At 56.9% G+C, this 24,139-nt stretch overlaps 1 protein-coding gene across 2 annotated transcripts; it reads right to left on the reverse strand.

Moving 5' to 3' along the window:
- Nucleotides 1–1,759: 1,759 nt before the first annotated feature.
- On the reverse strand, nucleotides 1,760–24,119 carry PLCD3 (phospholipase C delta 3). Of its 2 annotated transcripts, XM_025363874.1 has the most exons (16): nucleotides 23,842–24,119; nucleotides 11,828–11,989; nucleotides 11,519–11,747; nucleotides 10,963–11,092; nucleotides 9,480–9,708; nucleotides 8,961–9,162; nucleotides 8,663–8,807; nucleotides 6,889–7,041; nucleotides 5,495–5,641; nucleotides 5,237–5,387; nucleotides 4,375–4,491; nucleotides 3,569–3,735; nucleotides 3,249–3,384; nucleotides 2,992–3,141; nucleotides 2,753–2,833; nucleotides 1,760–2,059 (listed from the first exon to the last, which is right to left on the reverse strand). In XM_025363874.1, exons 1-16 carry the CDS (start codon nucleotides 23,990–23,992, stop codon nucleotides 2,052–2,054), a joined length of 2,358 nt encoding a protein of 785 aa, XP_025219659.1. In that variant the 5' UTR covers nucleotides 23,993–24,119; the 3' UTR covers nucleotides 1,760–2,051. The 2 variants fall into 2 exon arrangements, with proteins under 2 accessions (XP_025219659.1, XP_025219658.1); XM_025363873.1 differs by having other exon boundaries at nucleotides 1,760–2,833.
- Between the last annotated feature and the right edge of the window lie 20 nt (nucleotides 24,120–24,139).

Consider the following 24,139-nt stretch of genomic DNA (forward strand, 5'->3'; position numbering starts at 1 on the left):
AAAAAAAAAAAAAAAAAAAGCTGTGATTTCTCCCTCACTTCCACTTCCCAGTTCACTTCCTTAAAGACTCTTGCCCTTTTGGCAGGTCAAGGCGGGTGGATCACCTGAGGTCAGGAGTTCAAGACCAGCCTGGCCAACATGGTGAAACCCCGTCTCTACTAAAAATACAAAAATTAGCCGGGCATGGTGGTGCGCGCCTGTAATCCCAGCTACTGGAGAGGCTGAGGCAGGAGAATCGCTTGAACCCGGGAGGCGGAGGTTACAGTGAGCTGAGATTGCGCCATTGTACTCCAGCCTGGGGGACGAGCAAGACTTTGTCTCAAAAAAAAGACTCTTGCCCTTTCAAGGCAGCTTTCTCAGCATTGGGCCCTCGTCCTAGCCTTCACTCCTTCCTCTTGGTACCATATACGAAACCAGAGAAGCCAAGCAGGATGGGGACCCAGACCCCCCCAGCCAGAGCTGGCTCTGCAGGGGCTGGGCAATGCTAATAGCTCTTCATTTGCTAAAACTGGACTTAGCCTCTCTGTGCCTCCCATCCTGAGGCTGCAGTTTGGCAGCCTGACCCTCCTGACAGCCCGGAGTGCCAGATGCCTGGGCTGCCTGGCCCGGCCCATTCCTTCTGGGCCCTTTTGATTCTGATTATCCTCTTTCAGACAGACAGATACACCAGAGCCAAACGCCACTCCCAGCATGAAGGAGCGGGGGACACTGCCACTTTCTGCATCAGTTCTTGGAGTTGCTAGAAGGTGGAGTCTGCCCCAGCCTTGTGTTTTGGTTTCTGCAGGGCTTGGGGCCAGTTCAAGGCCTATCCCAGCCCAGTTCCAGGCCACCCTCTGGGGACTAATGTCAAGTTCTGCCCTTGTTCAGTGCCGGCACTGTCGCCTGGCAGAACCTAAAACACCAGGCCTCCACATTGTCACCCTGACGGGGGGTGCAGGATTTTTTCCAGATTCTGTTGTCTAGTGTCCAGTGCGCTCTCCCAGCATTCCTATAGAGGCGGCCCAAGCAGTGTTTCCAGCCTTTGTGTAAAAGGCTGGCTGGCTGGAGGAAGGAAGGAAAGCCCGTGTCCTTGGGATTTGCCCTACTGAGCAGACAGGGGCCTTGAGCCCAGCTAAGCGTGGGAGTGGCAGTCTGTCTGAGGGTCCCTCAGACTCCTGTCCCCTCCTCATTCAAGGCCCCTCTGTGTGTATGTGTGTGTGTATGCGCGCGCGCGCGCATCGTGGAGAGGCGCTGACCTTGTAAATTGGCATCCTCAGACAGTCTTGTGATACTCGCAGCAGCTTTAAGCCAGGAGCAGGGGTCAGGCTATTTTGAGCTGTGGCATCTCCTGCTGCCACCCCCTGGCTGTCTTAGACAAGTCCATGCCCTGTTGAGGGGAGAGGGCCAAGGGACTCATCCAGCCCTGTCCCTCCTCATGGGCCTGTGGGGGTGGCAGCATAGAGGTGATCAGGGAGTGGCAGTGGTAAAATAAATGAGCTTATTTATTTATTTATTTTTTTTTTTTTTGAGACGGAGTCTTGCTCTGTCGCCCAGGCTGGAGTGCAGTGGCCGGATCTCAGCTCAGTGCAAGCTCCGCCTCCCGGGTTCACGCCATTCTCCTGCCTCAGCCTCCCGAGTAGCTGGGACTACAGGCGTCCGCCACATCGCCCGGCTAGTTTTTTGTTATTTTTTAGTAGAGACGGGGTTTCACCATGTTAGCCAGGATGGTCTCGATCTCCTGACCTCGTGATCCACCCGTCTCGGCCTCCCAAAGTGCTGGGATTACAGGCTTGAGCCACCGCGCCCGGCCTGAGCTTCTTTATTTTTTAAACTAGATAGGCTCATTCTACTGTCTTCTCCAGGGCTCTTTTATGAAACAGTTACAAACCTACTGCTAGGCCGGGGCAGTAGCTCACACCTGTAATCCCAGCACTTTGGAATGCCGGGGCAGGAGGATCACTTGAGGTCAGGAGCTCGAGACCAGCCTGGGCAACATAGGGAGTCCCCCCCATCTCTACATAAAATTTAAAAATTAGCCAGGTGTGGTGGCCTGTGTCTGTAGTCCCAGCTACTCAGGAGGCTGAGATGGGAGGATCGCTTGAGCCTGGGAGTTCAAGGCTGCAGTGAGCCGTGATTGCAACACTGCACTCCAGCCTGGGCGATGGAGCGAGACCCTGTCTCAAAAAATAAAAACCAAAACCTACTGCCAGTTTCCCCAGGGCTTCATGCCTCAGCGCTCCCTTCTTGCTTTGAGAAGGGAAGGGGAACTCAGGTTCCAGAGCTGGAGGGAGGAGTCCAGGAAGGCCTAGGGTAAAGGAGGGCTTAGGGGCTAAGCCCGGGGTCCAGGCCAAGTGGGGTGGACTGTTCTCCTCTGGGGGAAGGAGGCTGGGATGGCCCACGGGAGGACAGAGGGGAACTGAGGGCCCACAGGTGTCCTGCTCCCCAAGTCTCCTGGCAGCAACAGGCTTGGCTCCTCATAAGTCACAATGAGGGGTAGGCTGAGGACAGGAGCTGGGGGGCCATCTCAGGGCCTCAGGGTTGGAGCTCACTGAAGTCACATGAGCACCTGTTGATTCTTCAGGAGGGGCCCAGGCAGCCCTCAGCACCCAGGTGAGACCAGCGCCTGGTGAGTGGGCTGAGTGGGCTGAGTGGGCCAAGTGGGTGGGCTGGGGGCTGGTACTCCCACCATCTGACTCCAGAGGAGAGGGCTCTGCAGGGGATGTGGACTGGCACTCGCAGAACCCCAGGGCGGGTGAGCTGGGCCCTCAGGGGCGCTGGATGCGGATTTGAATGAAGAGCGTAGCTGGTGACAGTGAGGCCCCGTCCTTGGAAAGCAGGTGTATGTGGCGGTACCCTGTGGGGAGGACAGCCAGGCCTCAGGTCCTCTGCGTACCCTAGGGGTCTGGCCCAGCCTGGGCACGCTTCAGGGCAGGAAATTCAAGGCACAAAGGTGAACAGGGTCTGCAGGGCCTGTACCCACATCCCTCTCCATCCCCACCAGCCTCCACCAACCTTGCTTTAGGCTGCTAAGAGGCAGTGTAAACTGGCCCACAAAGTCATTGGGGGAGGTGGCGTCATAATCTTCCACCACAAACCGGACCAGCGCCAGCTCCGGAGCCCGCAGCTGGAACTGCAGGGTCTGCCCCCAGTGGGGGTTGAAGCCTAGGGCACAGGGGTGGCAGTCAGAGCCCCAGGGAACCAGGATCCACCCTGCACCCCCCTTCGCTCTCTGCAGTCTCCCCCCGACACTTTTGCCAGCAGCTGCCCACCATTGTTGAGCACATAGTCAGTCTCCTGCCGGGCACAGTCTGCGGGCACCCCATGGATCTCAACGCGCACCAGGGGGTCCACAATGGAATGTGGCTTCTCGGCGTTCAGCTTGGGCAGCTGCTGTGCAGTCAGCACCTGTGGGGTGAGGGAGGGAGCAGCTGGGGCCCACGCCCACCTTGGCCATCCCCTGATGGGCCTCAAGCTCAGACCACCCGTCACTTCCAACCTGTCCCCAGCCCCCCTTGCCTTCCTCTACCTCACAAAGAGCCTCTCTAGAACCAGTGTGACCCCAGGCTGGGGCCCGTTCCAGCCTGCTGACCTGGATGCTGAGAGTGGTTCTGGGAGGTCCCGGGTCCTCAGGGTCAAAGGTCGAGTCAGGTTGCCGCAGGCAGGCAGGTTTCAGGACGTAGCCACACTGCCCATTGACCAGGAAGCGGCCGGCATTGAGGTCCATCTCGTAGCCTGGCGTCTGGAAGTTCAAGGCCACTGTGGACACAGCAGGGTCAGAGCAGGGGCTCTTAGCGGCCCTGTTCTCACTACTCAGTTTCAGGGGACTGCATTCCTCTCTACAAAGGGCCTGGGGTCCCACTGTCTGCTCAGTGCTGCTCTGCCCCCACCATGACTTTAGGGGAGAGGGTCATGGACTCAGCCCCCACTGTCACCTGTACTTCCGCCCTGGGATCCCTCCAGGCTGGAAGGTGCTGGAAAAGCCCCCACCCTCAGGGCCAGGCTTGGGTCAGAGCCAGGGGTCTGAGGAAGCCTGGGCTTGTTTCCACCCTTACCCCAAGGAGACGATACGGCCTCCTTTGGTGGGGCTCAGCGTCCCCCAGAGCCCACCCTTATCAGTGTTGACTTAGTGGGACTGCCAGGTGTGTGGGGGTTGTGTGTGTCAGGGAACATGGGAGTGGATGTTTTAATTTCTACCATCATAAAAATGCGAGACCTGTACACTGTCAAGAATAAGCGAGCCTGATTTGATTTTCCCACCTACATTGCTGGCAACTTTAAAAATAATCAACAAAATGCATGTTTCCACCGTCTGGAAGGCTGTGTGGGCCCTCACTGCTGAGGCCTCTCCCACATTGTGGCACCCCGCCTGCTCCCGCTCATGTGGCCCCCACTCACCCAGCTGACAGCCCGAGTTCCACATCTCCTGGGGACTATAGTTGGCCGAGTTCATCCGCAGCCCCAGCGGGTACACGCGGGTCAGCTGGCGGGCATTGTGCCTGACGAAGCTGTTCCCTGGGGCAGAGTTGGGGTGAGACTGTGACAGACCCCGGGGGTCCCTCACCCAAAGCCCCGGCCTATAACCTCCAGGGAACAGAGGCCAAGCCCATCCCCAGCTCACCCTGCCCCTGCTCCTCACTCTCTTCTGACCTAGGCTGAGAGGGGAGCTCACTGAGGAGGCTGCAGGGATCCTCTCCACCCACACAGCCTGGCTCCACATCCCCAGCCCCCAGTTCCCTGCTCCTGACAAAGTTCCAACCAAGTACAGTGAATGCCCACAGCCCTCCAGCTCCACCATGGTTCCTGGAACTCTTCTCCAGGCCAAGCTTCCAGGCCTTCAACAGCCTGTTCCTCCTGTCTGGAAAGCCCTCCCGCCTCTTCTCCTGGCTGCTTCCTAGTCCTCCAGGTGATGTGTCTTCTCAGCATCACCTGCCCCAGGAATTCCTCCCCAGTGTCGCAGCAGCGGCTGGGCTCCCCCAACCCCCAGCCCAGCCTGGCCCATCTCCCTCTATGGCCGGCCCCACCACAGGCCTCTGAAGGCAGACAGCAGGCTGCAGACAGCAGGCCGCCCTCAGCTTGCCACTCTCCCCTCCATCCACCCTGGCATGTGCAGGGCCCTCATTCCCTCAGCCCAGCCCCTCTCTGGGGTCCTCTTGACCTCTTTACTGTCCCCCAAAGCCCCCCAACTCCTTTCCAGGCCCCCTTCAGGAGGTGCCCCCATCGCCCTCTCGCCCCAGACACCCAGTGCCCTGGCTCCTACCTGCTTCCCGGATGAGTTTCTTGGCTTTGCGCTCGCTGAGGGAGCTGACCTGGCAGGGCTGCGGGGCGTCGGGGGCAGGGTGCAGGGTCCGCAGGCGGGTGGCGTGGCAGTACACGACCAGGGCCGACAGCTCCGGGGAGATCTGCTTAGCCTAGGAGACCAGCCTCAGCAGGGCTCAGCTGGCCCCCGCTCCCCACACCCGTCCTCCCACCTTCCCCCGCTTCCCCACCCCACCCACCCCAGCCCACCAGCTCTCACCAGCCGCCTCTGTGCTGCAGTCTCCGCCTCCTCTTCTTCCTCCTCGTCATCGTCCTCCTCCTCCTCCCTGTCCGACAGAGCCCGGCCATCCTCGCTCCGAGCAGCAGGCAGCTTCTTCCCCTTCACCAGGACCCGGCCCTTCAGCTGCTGTGGGGGCCAATGTGGAGGATGAAGGGTTAGGCCTTCTCACCCCTGTGGCGGCCGGTCAGTCAGTTATTCAACCACCACCGTGTGAAGGGCTGGCTGCGCGTGGGAGGCAGGAAAGGAGACACAGAGATGAGTGTCTAATAGGAAAGAGTGGCGAACGGCCTAGGAAGCCATCAGGAAGGGATGCTTAGTAAGGTCCCTCAACATCAGAATATACACAGCAGCCACTATGATGCACGCGACAGCTCACGACTGAAAGGGAAGCGACCCTCTTCAAAAAAGATCTTACGTGGAAGAAGTGAGACTACAACGTGGAAGAAGTGGGGCTACAACGTGGAAGAAGTGGGGCTACAACGTGGAAGAAGTGGGGCTACAACGTGGAAGAAGTGAGGCTACAACGTGGAAGAAGTGGGGCTACAACCTGGAATCACACAGTCCTTTTTTGGTACCATTTAAAAGAGAAGACAGTACACACATGTACACAGGTAATGTGTGTGGGGAAATTCTCGAAGCATACGCAAGAAAGTTGGAGATGGTTACTTCTTGTGAAAGAGGACAGGTCAGTGGAGGAAGGGAAGCACCGTTCATTGTGTCCCTTGGTACAGCTCAGTTTTCTTTTACCATATGGGTGTGACTGTCATACTAATAACAAAAATCACGTCTCACACACACACGAGGGTGAGTCAACCCTGCCTGCATGTTGGGGATTGGAAGTAGGAGGGGAGTTTTCTCAAGGAGCCCGACAGGATAAACGTCTGGAGAGGGCCGAGGATGCACTCCGCGGTCTGGGGGAGAGCAGCAGGCTGCCTCAGACCTAAGAGTTGGGAAAGTGGATAAGGCCACGGAAGAGGCGGCTGAAGTTGAGCTGAATTCTAAGCAGGTGATGCTTGGCAAGTGTGGATGGCTGGGAAGGGACTTCCAGGTGGAGAAACTGTCAAACGGGGCCTTGCAGGAGGGAATGGCAGAGCCTGCAGGACTCTACCAGCAGGGACACAGGGCCAGCAGGGCAGAGCCAGGTCATGGAAGAGGGTGTGTGTGTGGGGGGGGTCTAGTCAAGAATGGAGAGCCAGAGGGCAGCAGAAGGACAAGACCAGGGGGTGGCAGACGTCAGATGAACAGAGGAACGGAGAAAGGTTAAGGCAGGGAGAGGTGAGGGGTCCCGAGCCAGAGAGGTGGCACAACCAGTTGGGGGAGGCGGACTCCCACCAGACCTCCCTCCATCCAGGCTGGGGGCTGGGGTGCATCACCTCTGGGGAAGGCAGCTCCTCAGGATTTGGGGAGTCCAGCGCCTGTGTCACCAGCATGTCCCCTAGGATGGTGCGGAGGTGGCGGGCCATGGCAGTCTGCTGCTCCAGCCCGCAGTGGTTCTCCAGGGATAGGATGACAGGGTAGGGGGACAGCTGTGTGGGGAAGGGCAGTGGCTCAGAGCCACTCCCCTCCCTCTGCCAGTACCTCCCAACATCTGGCTCCCAGACCCTTCAGGACAAGCAGGACAAACAGGCAAAGCAGGGCTCTGGAGAACCCAGGGAAGGGCTAGACTGTCCAGGAGGCTGAGGGAGGCTGCAGGAATGATTTTTTTTTTTTCTTTGAGATGGAGTGTTGCTCTGTTACCCAGGCTGGAGTGCAGTGATGCAATTTCAGCTCACTACAACTCCATCTCCCGGGTTCAAGCGATTCTCTCTGCCTCAGCCTCCGGAGTAGCTGGGATTGCGGGCACCCGCCACCACACCCAGCTAATTTTTGTATTTTTAGTAGAGACGGGGTTTCACCATGTTGGCCAGGCTGGTCTCAAACTCCTGACCTCAGGTGATCTGCCCACCTCAGCCTCCCAAAGTGCTGGGATTACAGGTGTGAGCCACCACGCCCGGCCAATTTTTGTTGTTTATGCTTTGGTCTAGCTCCATCATCCAGGCTGAAGTGCAGTGGCGCAGTCAGTAACCCCACATTCTCCAGTCCTGAGCTCAAGTGATCCTCCCACCTCAGCCTCCTGAGTAACTCAGCCTACAGGCACATGCCCCCACACTCAGCTAATTTTTATTTTTGTTGAGACAGGATACAGCTATTTGCTCAGGCTGGTCTGGAATTCCTGGCCTCAAGTGATCCTTGCATCAGCCTCCCAGAGTGCTGGGAATACAGGTGTGAGCCACCGCACCTGGTCCCATAAATGCTTTTTACATGTGAATGACATTGACCATGTCAATGATGTTGAAAACTCTCCTGCCATCATTTGCTGATGGGAAGATCTGCACACTGTGACCGAAGCTGCAGTTTATGTAGGTGCCACTGGTGAGCTTCTCTTACAGCTTATTCTTTGGAAGTCATGATTCAAATGTCCTTCCCAGCCGGGAGCGGTGGCTCAAGCCTGTAATCCCAGCACTTTGGGAGGCCAAGACGGGCGGATCACAAGGTCATGAGATCGAGACCATCCTGGCTAACACGGTGAAACCCCGTCTCTACTAAAAAATACAAAAAACTAGCCGGGCGAGGTGGCGGGCGCCTATAGCCCCAGCTACTCGGGAGGCTGAGGCAGGAGAATGGTGTGAACCCGGGAGGCGGAGCTTGCAGTGAGCTGAGATCCGGCCACTGCACTCCAGCCTGGGCGACAGAGCGAGACTCCGTCTCAAAAAAATATATATATAAAATAAAAATAAAACCAGATTCTACGCCGGGTACCGTGGCTCATGCCTGTAATCCCAGCACTTTGGGAGGCCAAGGCAGCTGGATCACCTNAAAAAAAAAAAAAAAAAAAAAAAAAAAGTCTTTCCCTCCCCCAAATATGTTCCCTCTCATATTTAAGACATTTTCCAAATATGAGAGGGAACATATTTCCCAAATATGAGAGTGGCATCTCATTCAGCTTTATTCCACCCCGTTGGCCACTTATCCCAGCAGCACTTGGTGAATGAATGATTCTCTGGGCAAGGGTTTCCCCTGGAAGGACTGAGCGCAGCTGGCACGTGGGCGTGGAGGGAGGTCATTGCGAAGGCTGTGGGGCTGAGGCTGGGCATCCCAGGGGCTCACCGTGAAGGCATGGTCACGCACGGCTTGGACCACATCCCGGAAGAGAATCTTGGAGGTGAGAGTATGTCCGTGATAGATGATGGGCTCCCCTCCTGGCCCCTCCCAGCAGTCCAGCTCCACGCAGCGGCATCCCTGGGCAAAGGCCCTGTGGGTGGACAGATGGGTGGACGGGCAAGGTGTTGGGAGAGTGCCACAGAGCAGGGCAGCAGGCAGGCTGAGCCAGGAAGGCCCCAGGAAGCCAGCCCCATGTCTCTCTCCAGGTGGGGCTCCCGGGCACATTCAACTCCTACTACAGTACCTAATGTAGGCCTCGGTGCTGCTGGGCCCCCCAATCTGGGAGTCGGTCAGATAGGTGTTGTGAGAGGAAGAGATGAAGTAGTGGGCGAGGGGCTGGTTCATGTCCTGGAACACACACGTGTGGGTGGTGTCCAAGGCAGCCCCCTCCGGTGACAACAGGTACATCATGAAGCCATCCAGTGTCATCAGCTCGTGCTGCTTGGCTGCAGGGGTGGCAGGAGAGGGCATCAGGCCACATGGGGATCCCCCATGTCCAGCTTTCAATGCCCCCAAGGCCCACTCAACTTAGGAATAGACTAGACAATCTACTGACTAGACTCTGTAAGTCATGCCACTTAACCTTCGACCAGACCCTGGGAGGAAGGCACGCTGTTGTGCCATTTTACACATGTGGAAGCTGAGCCTGGAGGAGGCAAGCTAACCTGGCCGAGACAGTGCCCGCAGCCAGCCTGCAGCAGAACCCACTCAGCTGGCAACACAGCCCTGTCAGGTGCCATGACCTGGCCGTGCTGCCCCCCACCTGTCTCGTTGAGCTCGTAGGTCTGAATGAGCTGCTGGGCGTGGGCCAGCGTGGCGCCCTCCTCGCCCTGGTCCTCCAGGAACTCCAGCAGCTCAGGGGCACTCAGCACGTGGTCCTCGCCCGAGTACTGATGGAAGATCTCCTCCAGCTCCGGCCGCTTCAGCAGCCGCCGCAGGAACTCCTCAATCTCAGCCCCCTCTAGACGGTCATTGTTGGAGTGGTCACACTCCTGGGGAGCAGAGGGAGAAGCTCAGAGGAGGCAGACACTCCAGGAAACCTGGCCCCTTTAAACCCATCTGTCATCTACCACATCTGAGAAGGCAACGTTCCCCATTTCACAGGTGGAAAAACAGAGTAAGACTTGTGACTCCAGCTCTGTTTGTTCTTTGGGTTTTTTGTTTGTTTGTTTGGTCTTGCTCTGTTACCCAGGCTGGAGTGCAGTGGCATGATCATAGCTCACTGCAGCTTCCAACGTGTGATCTCAAGTGATCCTCCCACCTCAGCCTTCCAAATAGCTGGACAGCTGGGACCACAGGTGTGTACCACTGCACCTGGCTAATTTTTGTATTTTTTGTAGAGATGGGGTCTTGCTATGTTGCCCAAGCTGATCTCAAACTCCTGGCTTCAAGCAGTCCTCCCGCCTAGGCTTCCCAAAGTGCTGGGATGACAGGGGTGAGCCACTAAGCCTGGCCTGCAGGGCTGGACTTTAAGGGAGGTCTCTCTGGTTCTATGCCTGCCCCTCTGCACCATGACCTACCCCAAGAATCAAGATGTGGAAGGAAAAATGGTGATCCTGGGCCAAGACAGGACCCCTGGGCCCTCACACTCCCCTAGGTGGACATGTTACTATGCTGACATGCACATATTCACACCCAGGGTCACTGAACAAGTCAATGAGAATTCATGGAGCATCCCTGTGAAGCTGTGGCCCAGCGGTCCAGCTGCCATGGGCTCTCCTGTCTTTCGGGGTTACAGGTGGGTCCCATTGTCCACATGCACACAGAGGTCTGCCAGGGGCTCCAGCTGGGCCGTAGCTGCAGAGCCCACTCCTGTGTGCCCCTGTGCTCCCATGCATGAGGTGCCAACACGTGCCACAGTGGAGGGTCTGCGTGGAGAAGGGTGCACACATGTATCTGTGCACATGCACGCCTGTAGGCTGGCTCCTGCCTGTGCCCCCACATGCAAAAGGTGCCCTGCAGACTCAGGGAAATGAGAACAGCTTTGCTGCTCACTTTGCAGGGGTAGGAACTGAGGGGGAGGAAAGTTCTGGGCCCTGGCTCCCCACTCCCTTCCTGGCCCAGTGGCCTCAGGGGAGGCCAAAGGCTAACTAAACCCAGATGTTGCCTTTATGCAGGGAAAGGCTGCTTCTCCAAAAAAGCTGCAGGTGGAGAGGGCAGGGGAGCTGATGACTCAGACGGCTGGGGGCAGGCAGAGGTCAGAGTGATGGCAAAGCCAGGGGCTGGGGTTCAGGGCGGAAGCCCACCTTGAAGAGGAGGTAGGCGTACATGTCGTTCATGTCCACGTTGACCATTCTCAGCAGGCTCTTGATCTCCTTGAAGCTCATCTTGCTGTCCTGGTTGGAGTCAGCCCGGTGCAGATAGGAGTGGATCCAGGTGTGGGTGCTCAGGAAATAACAGTAACACACCAGGCTGCCCCCAGCCCCCAGGTAACTGGCCAGTAAGTCATCCCCACCTGGATCTGGGGGCTCCCTGGTTTAGGGGCTGTACTTTCCCCTTGGCCTGTGGACTCCCCCAGCACGGTAGCAGTGTCTCCTCCGCAGGACTGGGGCTCACCAAAGACAGGAGGCCCTGTCTCCATCCTCAGAAGGCCTCAGGCCTCCCTGAAGGAGGGGCCGCGCCACCCCTCCTGGTGGGAGCTCGGACCTAGCCAGGGCACGTGTCCCCACTCTGTTTCAAAGACCTAGGGCTCCGACCCAGACTGTGCGCCCTCAGGACAGGGGCCCTGCCTCCCCTGGGCCTGGGGGCTCTCCAAGGATGGGGCCCTCCCTGGGGCCCTCCCTCCCAGCCCCGGCAGGATATTGGTCCAGCCGCTCGCGCTGGCTCATGGCGTCCAGGCGCGCGCGGAGCTTGGTCAGACCGCGCACCCAGCGCTGCGCTTCCTCAGCCGTGGGCGCCGCCAGGTCCAGGTTCTTGCGGCGGCCCTTGAAGGCGATGGTGAGGCAGCGCGCCGGGGCGAAGGCACCCCCGAAGCGCCGCAGGCCCTCGGACTGGTGGCCCTCGCGGACTGCCTCGATGTGCTGCACAAAGACTGCGGGTAGGGCCGGGTCAGGGCGGAGGACCCGGCCTGTCCCCACCTCCCTGCCCACCCGGCGCTCCCTGGCCTCTCACAGATGTGCTGCGACGGCGCGCGCGGGATGCGCCGCTGGAACCACACGCTCAGGCCGTCCTCCTGCAGCCGGTACAGCCGTTCCTTGTGCCATGTGCGCGAGCGGATCTTGCGGAGCCGGGAGCCCAGCAGCATGGCGCGCACGTCCTCGTCCTCCGTCAGGCCTGCCGGGGCGGGAGGACCCGGGTTTCAGGCCGTCCCTGCCCAGAAGCTCCCCCTGCTGCCCCTTCCTCCAGCCTCTCCAAACCCAGGCCTTCGCTCCACAGTGAGCTTCCCTGCCCCTCGCAGGCCTCCCCTCCTCCCCGATTGTAAGAAGCCTCCTGCACTGGGTTTGGCTTTAGGCTTTGGAGCGTTAAGCGTCCCCCAACCCCCACTCGTACCCCATCTCCCTCCTTCCTTCCAAGCAGCTGCCTCTGCTGTCCCTCAGTGTGGAACTGTCCTCGGGCAATGCCTGGGACTCAGGCCTCACTAAAGGTTGTCCTTTCTGGCCAGGTGCGGTGGCTCACGCCTGTAATCTCAGCACTTGGGAGGCCGAGGAGGGCGGATCACTTGAGGTCAGGAGTTCGAGACCAGCCTGGCCAACATGATGAAACGCCATCTCTACTAAAAATACAAAATAAGCCGAGTGTGGTGGCACATGCCTGTAATCCCAGCTACTTGGGAGGCTGAGGCAGGAGAATTGCTTGAACCCAGGAGGCAGAGGTTGCAGTGAGCCAAGATCGTGCCACTGCACTGAAGCCTAAGCAACAGAGTGAGACTGAGTCTTAAAAAAAAAAAAAAAAAAAAGTTGCCCTTCTGCCACTATCCCCCACCACATGGCTTCCAGCCATCAAGTTCAGAATTTGCCACCAAAAACCTTTTTCCCTTGATGTGAAACCACAGCCATCAGGAAGGTCTCACCATCTAACCTAGATCTCTCTTGCTGTAACCCAAGCACCTTGCCTCTGCTTTCCCAAAGACAAGGAGGACAGCAGAGGCCACCCTAGCCCCAGGGTCACAGGCCAAGGACTCCAGGATCAGCCCTGCCCGGCTGATCTCCAGGTGCCCTCTTTGTGCCTGGTGGGGCCCTGCCAAAAGGAAGGTGTCCTGTGACATTTGGTGCTCCCTCTTGCCCAGCCAATGCCACCCACCACATGACCCTTCAGCCCACATGCACTCTGCAGCCAGTGTCCACCTTCCTCAATAAAAGCAAATGTTGGCTGGGTACAGTGGCTCATGCCTGTAATCCCAGGTACTCAAGAGGCCAAGATGGGAGGATCGCTTGGAGCCAGGAACTGGAGAACAGCCTGGGCAACAATGCGAGACCCTATCTCTACAAAAAAAAAAAAAAAAATTTTTTTTTTTTTGAGACGGAGTCTTGCTCTGTTGCCCAGGCTGGAGTGCAAGTAGTGCAATCTCGGCTCACTGCAACCTCCACCTCTGGGTTCAAGCAATTCTCCTGCCTCAGCCTCCCAAGTAGCTGGGACTACAGGCACGTACCACCATGCCCCAGCTAATTTTTGTAGTTTTAGTAGAGACAGGGTTTCACCATGTTGGCCAGGATGGTCTTGATCTCCTGACCTCATGATCTGCCCTCCTCGGCCTCCCAAAGTGTTGGGATTATAGGCGTGAGCCACCGTACCTGGCCTCTAGAAAAAATTTTAAAGTTGGCTGGGCATGGTGGTTCATGCTTGTAATCCCAGCACTTTGGGAGGACAAGGTGGGCGGATCACTTGAGGACAGGAGTTCAAGCCCAGCATGGCCAACATAGTGAAACCTCATCTCTACTAAAAATACAAAAAAAATTAGCCGGGCATGGTGTCATGCACCTGTAATCCCAGCTACTCAGGAGGCTGAGGCATGAAAATCACTTGAATCCGGGAGGCGGAGGTTGCAGTGAGCTGAGATTACGCCACTGCACTCCAGCTTGGGCAACAGAGTGAGACTCTGTCTCTAAAATATAAATAAATAAAAGCACCTCCTGTATGCAGGCCCTGCTCATGTATTAACAGACAAGGAAACTGAGGCTCAGGGAAGCTTAAGTAAGTTGTCAGAATTCCATATTGGTAGAAGCCACTCTGGGCTCTGGAGGTCGGGCTCCAGCACCTCTGCCCTTGGGCCCTGCACTGCATGGCTCTTCTAGTGCTTCTAAATTCAGAAGTCTGGGGAATAAGTCTCAACTCTGTCACTTCCCAGCTATTTAATACATAGCCCCGGTGGCACTAACCTGGCACTAAGCCTCATGTTCTCCATCCATAAAATGGAGACCACAATCATACCTGCTGCAAAATCCAAAATTCAGAGGTTTCTACAGCGTGACCGACACTGTACCCCAGAGAGTTTCGGCCTTCCTCTGGCTCTGGCCCCCTGGAACACGTGATGCCCAGCCCAGATGGTGCCACACCCTGCTCTACAATGCCTCAATGAGAGTCACAGCCAAAGATTTTTGAGCCATGGGACATTAGAGGAGGTGGGAACTGGGTAAACGGAGAGTCCATGGCCTTTGGAGGTGGGGCACAGCCCAGAGTGAATGAGGGCCCAGAGTTTCCAGAGAACCGGAATCTAGATCTGTGTGTGAAGCCTCCAGATATTCTAATGTTGGCAACGAAATCAAATTGAAAAAGACAAAAACCAATAACCCCTGTATGGGCCAAAAGAAGTATGACAGTGGGCCTCTCTTCCTCCCTTTATTTCAACAGACCCTTAATACTGGGTTTGGCTTTGCGACCCCAAGGCCCTTGCTTGCCCGGTTGCAAACTCTGACCTAAGGAATTGAGTCTATATCTCTGGACCATCTCCTTTCACCCTCTCTTGGACCCTTTTGTAGGATCCTTCTCCCTTCTCTTCCTCCTATCTGAGTCCTTGAAGGACCAGTTCAGATATCACCTCCTCCAGGAAGCTTTCCTTGATTTGTCCTCAAGTGGGCGTTCTCCCTCTCTGACCACTAACAGCACTTTTTGCTTTAATTAAAACACAAAACCCACCTATAAACTTTAATAAATCTGAGGCCAGAGTGAGGTCTTATCTCCTCACCACAGTGCTCATCCCAGAGCCAGGCTCCCAGCTAGTGTTGACTGAAGGGGCAGGCAGGTAGACAGGCAGATGTGGGAACGGAGGGAATTCTACCCCAGCTCTGCCCCATCTGTCCGGAGTTCAGGGCAAAGGCCTGGCAGGTCAGGGTTTCTCAACCTTAGCTGTGCATCGGAATTACCCGGGGGAGGCTGCAGACACCATGGCCCAGGGCATCTCACCCAGCTGGTGTGGGATGGGGCCTGGGCATCTGTATTTTTAAAAACCACTCGGACCATGACTGAAAATCAGGGTCTCAGGGGCAAGAGGAGAAATCCACCTCCTTAAGAGGCCGTGACCCCTCAGGGGCCAGCCTGTGGCCCTAACGGCTCTAGAGGGTCCCTCAGGGTCTAGACTGTGGCCCTCTGAGTGAATGCCCACTTGGTGCCCCCTGGTCAGGAAGGGGAAAGTGGAACCCTCCTCTCCAGACAAAGAACTGGGCATACATGGCATGTGCCAGGTCGAGGGGCTCACCAGACCCCCCCCCACCCACCAGGTCTAGGTAGCCTCTAAATGGTCCCATCCTGAACAATGACAGGGTGAGGGCAGAACGGTTAGGGGGAGCCTGCAGTGCCACCACACTTAGGCACACCCTCCTACACCCCCTCCACCGTGGGAAAGGGGACTGCTCGTTGCCATGACAACCAGGCTCTGCAGCCGGGGCCACCTCCCCTACCTAGGCCAGCCCTCTGATGCCAAGCCCATGGGTGTGGGGGAGGTGAGTGACTAAGACCGGAAATGGGGGTGAGTCACCGGGGCCTGCTCTGTCCAGAGCCTTCTGCAAACAGGCCATCAACATAGGCAGCCTGAACGCCTGACTGGGCCCCCACTGGGGCAGTCTCCCAATGGAGGGGGCCCCTACTCCTGGCCCCTTACCCTCAGCTCCCCAGGAACCTGTTGGGGTAAGGGGTGACATTCCAGGCTGCCCCACAAACTGGCACTGCCCCCCAACCACACACCCAATGGAAAAGCCAAACAGAAGGAGAGTGCAGTCCCAGGCGGGGCCAGGTGCTGAGTCCCTGAGTGGGTGCTTCTGTTTCCCCACTGTTCATGCTTCTGAACCCTGGAGCAGTGAGAGGACTAGGGTGTCCAGCAGGAAGGGCAGGACCAACAGGTAAGGAGGCAAGGTCAGAGGGAGGGCTCAGGGCCAGGGCAGTGATGCTATGAGGACCGTGGCTCTCCGTCCAGCCACCCAGTAAACATTTATAGGTCCTGCAAGGCCCAAACCCACAGATGTTGCCTTGACCTTGTTCCTACCTGCTCTGAGCAGGTGCACAAGCCGCCCAACTCCTACTGTTCCCGTGGGGTTTCTATCTATTGAACCATCTCTGCCTTGATCCTGCAGCTGCTGGGCCAGTGACTGAGTGGGTGGAGACAATCACAAAATAATAGCGGTGAAAATGAGGGTAAATGAGAGTCAAAAGGTGGAAACAACCCGAGTGCTCATCAACAGATGAGCCTGTAATCCCAGCACTTTGGGAGGCCAAGGCAGGCGGATCATTTGAGGTCAGGAGTTCAAGACTAGCCTGACCAACATGGTGAAACCCTGTCCCTATGAAAAATACAAAACATTAGCCGGGCATGGTGGCTCACACCTGTAATCCCAGCACTTAGGGAGGCCAAACAGGTGGATCCCTTGAGGTCAGGAGTTCGAGACCAGCCTGACCAACATGGTGAAACCCTGTCTCTACGAAAAATATAAAACATTAGCCGGGCATGGTGGCCCACACCTGTAATCCCAGTACTTTGGGAGGCCGAGGCAGGAAGATCATTTGAGGTCAGGAGTTCGAGACCAGCCTGACCAACATGGTGAAACCCTGTCTCTACGAGAAACACAAAACATTAGCCGGGCATGGTGGCCCACACCTGTAATCTCAGCTACTAGGGAGGCTAAGGCAGGAGAATCACTTGAAACCGGAAGGCAGAGGTTACAGCGAGCTGAGATTGCACCACTATACTCCAGCCTGGGCAACAGGGCGAGACTCTGTCTCAAAAAACAAAACAAAACAAAACAAACAAACAAAAAATGAGTGCATAAGCAAAATATGGTTTATCAATACAATGGAATAATATTCAGCCATGTAAAGGAGTGAAATCTGATGCACGCTACAATATGGATGAACCTTGAAAACATCATGCTAAGTGAAAGAAGCCAGACCCCAAACGACAAATACTATGTGATTCCACCCATGTGACGTACCCAGAGCAGACAAGTTCATAGAGACAGAAAGTAGCTGGGAGGGTACCAGGGGCTGGAATGGGGAGGTAATGGAGAGTTACTGCTTGATGGTTAGTTTCTGTTTGGATGATGAAAAAGTTTTGGAAATAGGCAACAGTAATGGTTGCACAACAGTGTGAATGTAATTAATGCCAGTGAATTAACCACTTCAAAATGGTTGCAATGGCCAATTTCATTATATATATTTTGCCATAATTTTTTTTTGAGATGGAGTCTCACTCTGTCGCCCAGGCTGGAGTGCAGGGGCGCAAACTCAGCTCACTGCAAGCTCCACCTCCTGGGTTCACGCTATTCTCCTGCCTTAGCCTCCCGAGTAGCTGGGACTACAGGTGCCCGCCACCACGCCCAGCTAATTTTTTTTGTATTTTTTAGTAGAGACGGGGTTTCATCGTGTTAGCCAGGGTGGTCTCGATCTCCTGACCTCATGATCCACCTGCCTTGGCCTCCCAAAGTGCTGGGATTACAGGTGTGAGCCACTGTGCCCGGCCAATTTTTTTTTTTTTTTTTTTTTTGAGACAGAGTCTCGTTCTGTTGCCCAGGCTGGAGTGCAGTGACACGATCTCAGCTCACTGCAACCCCCACTTCCTGGGTTCAAGTGATTTCCAGGTAATTGTTGCATTTTTAGTAGAGACAGGGTTTTACCATGTTGGCCAGGCTGGTCTCGAACTCCTGACCTCAAATGATCCACTCGGCTTGGCCTCCCAAAGTGCTAGGATTACAGGCGTGAGCCACAGCACCCGGCCTACTTTACCATAATTTTTAAAGTATAATGATATAATATGCTGGAAACCATTGTATACATTTTTTTTTTTTTTTTCCTGAGACAGGGTCTTGCTCTGTAGCCAGGCTGGGGTGCAGTGGTACAATAATGGCCCACTGCAGAGCCTTAAACTCTTGGGCTCAAACAATCCACCTGCCTCAGCCTCCCGAGGAGCTGGGACTACAGACTTGCACCACCAGGCCTGAATAATTTTTAAATGTTTTTGTAGAGTTGGGGTCTCACTGTGATGCCCAGGCTGGTCTCAAACTCCTGGCCTCAAGTGATTCAACAGCCTCTGCCTCCCAAGGTGCTCCCCACTGTGTACTTTCAATGGATAAATTATAAGGTATGTGAATTAATATCTCAAAAATGCTGTTAAAGAGGCAGACAGCCGGCCGGGCGCGGTGGCTCAAGCCTGTAATCCCAGCACTTTGGGAGGCCGAGACGGGCGGATCACGAGGTCAGGAGATCGAGACCATCCTGGCTAACACGGTGAAACCCCGTCTCTACTAAAAAATACAAAAACTAGCCGGGCGAAGTGGCGGGCGCCTGTGGTCCCAGCTACTCGGGAGGCTGAGGCAGGAGAATGGCGTGAACCCGGGAGGCGGAGCTTGCAGTGAGCTGAGATCCGGCCACCGCACTCCAGCCTGGGCGACAGAGCCAGACTCAGTCTCAAAAAAAAAAAAAAAAAAAAAAAAGAGGCAGACAGCCAGGTCGGCATCCGGTGGAGCTGAAATGTGGTAGAAGTTGGGGGAGTCTGACCCCAAAGGGCTGCGAGTGGCCACAACAGGCACAAGCACATGGAGCCTGGTTTAGGCCCGGCCCATAGTAGGTGCTTAGTAAATGATCACAAAGAGGGAAACCAAGACAGGGCTCTGGGGAAGTGAGTCAGTGCCCCAGGTGGAAAGAGGCACCCACACGTTCTGATCCATCTGTCCCCTTAGTCCCATGGCCTCCAGCTGGTACCTTCCCCCCGACCAGGACAGCGGCACCTCCCGCCCAATTCAGTGTTGTCAGCTGGGGCTCAGACACCTTCCCAAGCTGCCCGCTTATCTCAGCCTCCAGAGAGGGGTCAGGCATGGTGAGGAAAGGGCAGGCCCAGTTTCTCAACTTCCACAGGCAGCCCGGTGGTTTGGGGCGTGGATGGTCTGGGGCCTGAGCAGTTTTGTGAAGGTAGCCAAGACCAGGGACCAGAAACTACCTCATGTCAGAGGCGGAAGGGGCCCCAAATCCCACCCTTTTCACAGGTGCACCACTGAGCTCAGAGAGGACAAGCCCTGTGTGCTAAAGACAGTGCAGGCTGCCCCAGGCAGGGATGGATACAGAGGCTGTGCAGTGGAGACAGGCGCCAGGGCAGCTGGCGGAGAGGGTGGGAGTTCTGTCCAGGCATGTCCCGCAGGGGTGGCATGCAGGGCGCGGTGTGTGCGGGGTGTATACATAGACAGGGTGTGTGTGTGTGTGAGGGGGAGAGAGAGAGAGTGTGTGTGTGTGTATGAGCGTGAGTGAATGTGAGTGTGTGTGTGCATGTGAGTGTGATTGTGTGTGTGTACAGAGTTCATGGGTGGAGAGGGTGGACGGTGGGCCAGCCTGGGGGAAATAGGCGGCTCACACTTGGGAGGTGCACACAGGACTCCGCAGGAATGCGAGTCATGCAGGGAACTGCTACAGCCAGCAGCCATGGCCAAGGCCAAGCAGGGAGTAGAGAAAGAGCGTTTCCAGGTGGCCGGGGCCGTGAGGCCCTGGGAGAGGACACAAAATGGTGAGGGGTCCCAAAGACCCTCCCACCCTAATCCTTTAGCCAGCAGGCAGCCTCCGAACCTCAAACACCAATCATGTCCCCCATGACCCAGCTGGCTGCCACACCCAGGGCTGGGGCCTGGCGGGGGCTCAGTGCCAGAGTCCATAACATTCCTTGGAGAACCAACAAAGTCAGGAAAGGCAGGCGGTGCCTCCCTTGGCCCTGGGCCGGACACAGCAAGGGGGGGTGGCAGCACCTTTTTCTGTGGGGCCAGAACAGGCATGAAGCCTGGTTGGGTGCAGAAGTCAGGGTGGAGGACAGGGAAAGATATGAGGGAGACCACAGGGCCTGGCAGAGCCAGCCCCCTAGTCCCACCTGGCATGCCCCTGCTTAGCCTGGAGGGCCACCCAGCTTACCCACCACCCAGGCCAGGCACCTGCCAGGGCTGGGGGTTGTTCTGAAGACCCTCACCTGTCAAGCCCACCCACAGCAGTCCCACTCACCCTGCGGGAGACATCCCAGGCAGGCCATGGGCCGAGCCCTCTCGCTCAGGGGCACTTTGTAGTGTATGCAGGCCGGGCAGGGAAGGGGGCGGGATTCTGCCCACTCAGGCCTCTGCCCGTGGGGAGGATGAGGGGCAGGGGCGGAGCATCAGGGCAGAGGCACACACAGGGCTCTGGGGATACAGGGCTGCCAGAGAAAATCCAGGACACACGTTAAATGTGAAATTCAGATAAAAAATAATTTTTTAGTGTAAATACATTCCAAATTTCACGTTTAGTGGAATTCCAAACTTAACTGGGTGTTCTGTATTTTATTTGGCAGCCCTGTGAGGACACTCGTGGGGGCTGGCAGGTGCCCCCTGGGAGAGGAGCGGCCAGCAGGCCCCCTGCAGGTATCAGCTTCTCTATCAGTCACTGTGTGACAAGCACAGACTCTGGGCCACACTGCCTGGGTTCAAATTTTCTCTCAGCTACTTCCTGGCTCTGAACCCTAGGCAAGTTACCAAACCTCTCTGAGTCTCAGTTTCCTCATCTGTAAGAGAAGACTACCGGTACTACCTACCTCATATTATTGTGAGCATTAAATGAGATAATATGCGAAAAGCACCTGGGACAGTGACAAAATTGTTCATTAGTATTCACCAGGCTAGCCAAGAATGGTAGCTCACACCTGTAATCCCAGCACTTTTGGGAATCCAAGGCAGGAGGATCCTTTGAGCCCAGGAGTTCAAGACCAGCCTGGACAACATAGTGAGACCCCAACTCTACAAAAAATAAAAACAAAATTAGCTGGATGTGGTGGTATCCAGTCTCCCAGTCTCTCGAGTCCCAGCTACTTGGGAGACTGAGGTGGGAGGATCACTTGAGCTCAGGAACTTGAGGTTGCGGTGAGCCATGATCATGATCATGCCACTGCACTCCAGCCTGGGTGACAGAATGAGACGCTGTCTCATAAACAACAACAGCAACAACAAAAAGTATTCACTGGGAGCCATCATGGAAAAGTAGGCTCTGGCAGTAGGCAGGCATGTGGCCTTGGGCAGTGATTGCACCTCTCTGCCTTGAGCTTCCCGTCTGTAATGTGACATGAGGACAGCACCTCCCGCACAGGCATGCCTGAGGATTAAGCAGGATCAGGTCTGATGCAAGCTCAGCACAGTGCCTCGCGCATGGCAGGTGATCACTGGGCTCTAGCGCTCCTCTCTCTTCAATGATTCCCTGCAAGTCAGCAGCCCAGCCCAAGAGCGGGAGACTGGAGTGGGGACAAAGGACTCCCACTCACTGTGGGGGTGTTTTCTTCCTCCTTCCCTGCCCATCTGGGTCTCCCTAGTGTGGCCCTAAAGGTTTTTCCTTCCTCAGGCCCCTCTGAGCCACTCCCTGCCCTAGTCCCTTGACCTGATTTGACATAAAATCTATTCTCTGTTAGGCTAAGGGGTGTGGTGATGGCAGGGGCAGAGCAAGGCAGGGGAGGCTACCTGGGTGACAGGCCTAGGTCTTGGCCCCTGATGGCCCAAGGGGCTGGGCCCCAAGACTGGGTTTCCTTCTCCACCCTGTCCCTGGGCTCCCTATGGCCTGGGGAAGGGACATTCCCAACAGACTCGGACTCAACATTCCTCTCTCTGCAGTCACTCAGCAGGACAGGGCAGTGGTGAGGAATGAGGGTGGCTGAGATGACATTCTGATACCTACGTAGTTCCCGAGAGTGTCACCTTGATGAGGTGCCCAGAGCTCCCGTGCAGCCTTACTCAGCGGACGGGTACCGAGGCCCGGGTTCAGCTGTAATTATTTGTCTGAATGTGACTCTGCCCACTAAACTGTGCACTTCCTGAGGGCAAAGCTCTGTGCTACTCATCTCTGTAGCCCCAGGCCCTGGCACAGCACCCTGGCCCACTAATGCCGCTCAAAAAACGTGTGGGATGAAGAGGCCAACGGGCACGGGGCCACTCCTCAGCCCTTCTGTGGCACCCATGACCCTGCTGGGGCTGACTCCCAGGGCTGCCCTCAGCTATCCCCAAACCACACCATTTCTTAGCCCAGAGAATGACACCTGTCGATCACAGAGTCCAGCCCAGTCTATCTCCTGGGAATTCTGGAGTCCATCCTGGGTATCCCCCAAGTCTGGTCCCCACCCCTTGGCCAACTAACTCCTCAGCCTCCCTCCTTGGGTCTCCCTGTTTCTCCCCTGCCTTCGTCCAACCTGCTCCCCACTCTCCATACTCACTCCTGCCTGAGCCCTTTCTGGGGCTCCTGATGCCCTCCAGATAAAGTCCATGACTCTCCAGGGAGGGCCTGGAGGAGCTCCTCCCAACCCCAGCCTCTCCCCTTTGCCACTCCGGTCTTCCTCAGCTGGGGCCAGCCAGGGCCCTCGCTGGCTCCCCAACCCCTCATGCACTGTCCCCTGTTCCCCCATCCCCAGGGTCCTATTCTTTGTTTCACTGTCTGATCTCCCTGCTGGAACCTCAGCTCTCTCATGCAGGAGCCCCAGGGTGGAGCATACCATAGGCACTCCACAAGCGCTTGTACCATAGTACCATACCATGGGCACTGCATAAGTGCTTGTTCAATGCATGCGCAGTTGAATGGATTGCAGGGTAGAGACGGTGTCCTATGTCTCAGTAAACAGAGTGCCAGGCACAGCACCCAGACATAGTCAGCACTCAGGTGGAATGAGTGAAGGTAACAAGAAGGCAAAACTGGCAATCAGGACCCCTGAATTCTGCCCCAAGTTTCACACAGGGTCCCTGGCAGCCTTGTCCTTCTGCTCCAGAGCTCCACACCTAGCTTCTCCATCACTGACTACTCTACCAATGGCAGGTCCAACGCAGCACTTCAGTGGTGCGGTACTTTCCACGTCAGACAACACTCTGGCATGCACCCTCTCATTCAAGCCCTCCACCACCCTGCGGGTCCCACTTTTCCCAGACTCTGAGAGAGTACCAGGGCCCATGTGGTGGGGCACCACCAGCGTGCCAGTCACACTTTGCCCTTTGTTGGCTGTGTGGTCACAGGCAAATTCCTTGCTGTCTCTGAGTCAGTTTCCTCACCTGTGAAATGGGGATTCACCTCCCACCTAGGAAGTTGAGGAAGATTGCAAGACACCACCCGTGTAACCCACCAAGTGCCAGCTGCCTCTGATGTTCCAGTGAGCCACAGTTACATTCCTTCTCCACGACTGACTTCCCCAAATCTGACATGAGAGCCTTGGCTTTCGGGCTTTCTCACTGGTTAGACCAGTCCTGCCAGGGCAGTGTGGCTGTGGCTGCCCCTGTGGGGCGGCGGGTTGGAGGGCTGCTGCGGAGGCCAGCCTCTTCTGCGGAGGCCAATCACAAACTCGCATCCTTCCTAAGGGCTGCCAAGGCCCCGAGACACCCTGGCAGACCCTAGATACTGCTGGGGAGCCGGGCGAGGGACACCCCAAGCCTCCCTCTCCCGCTCCACTCTCCCTGGGGACCCCACCAGCGTCCCGTGCCCGAATTCGCGCTCCAGACGCCCCGCGGGCGCCCCCTGGTGGGAAGCAAAGAGCATCCTAGGCGCCCGGCTCGCCCCGGGACTCTCGCGGATGACCCCAGGTGCGACCCCCAGCTGGACGGCGCTGGCCCTCCGCCCCTAGCCATAGCCTCCCAGCCCCGTACAGCCTGGGGAGTCCACGAACTGCTCCCTGGAGCGCCCCAGACTGGGCCCCTGGGAACGGTCCGTGCCCACCCCACCGCCCCCTGCCCGTCACTGACCCATCTTCTTCAGCGCCCGCAGCCCGGGCCTCTTGGTGCCGCCATCGGAGGGAGTCGGCGGGGACGGGAGCGCGACCGGCGCCGCGACTTGGGCGGCTACCGGGGGCTCCTCGGGCGGGCGGCGGCAGCGCCTCCAGCGGCCGCACAGCATGGCTTGGCAGGGGGCCGGGGCCGGGCCCGGGGTCTGCACACGGGGACAGGGCAGCGGGGCGCCGCTCCGGCCCGGCCCCAGCTCTGAGCGCGGCGGCGAGCGAAGAAACTTAGCAGCGCTGGAGAGAGTCGGAGGAGGCAGCAGGAG

The sequence above is a fragment of the Theropithecus gelada genome, chromosome 16, assembly GCF_003255815.1.
Source record: "Theropithecus gelada isolate Dixy chromosome 16, Tgel_1.0, whole genome shotgun sequence".
In the NCBI taxonomy this organism is placed as follows: Eukaryota; Metazoa; Chordata; class Mammalia; order Primates; family Cercopithecidae; genus Theropithecus; species Theropithecus gelada.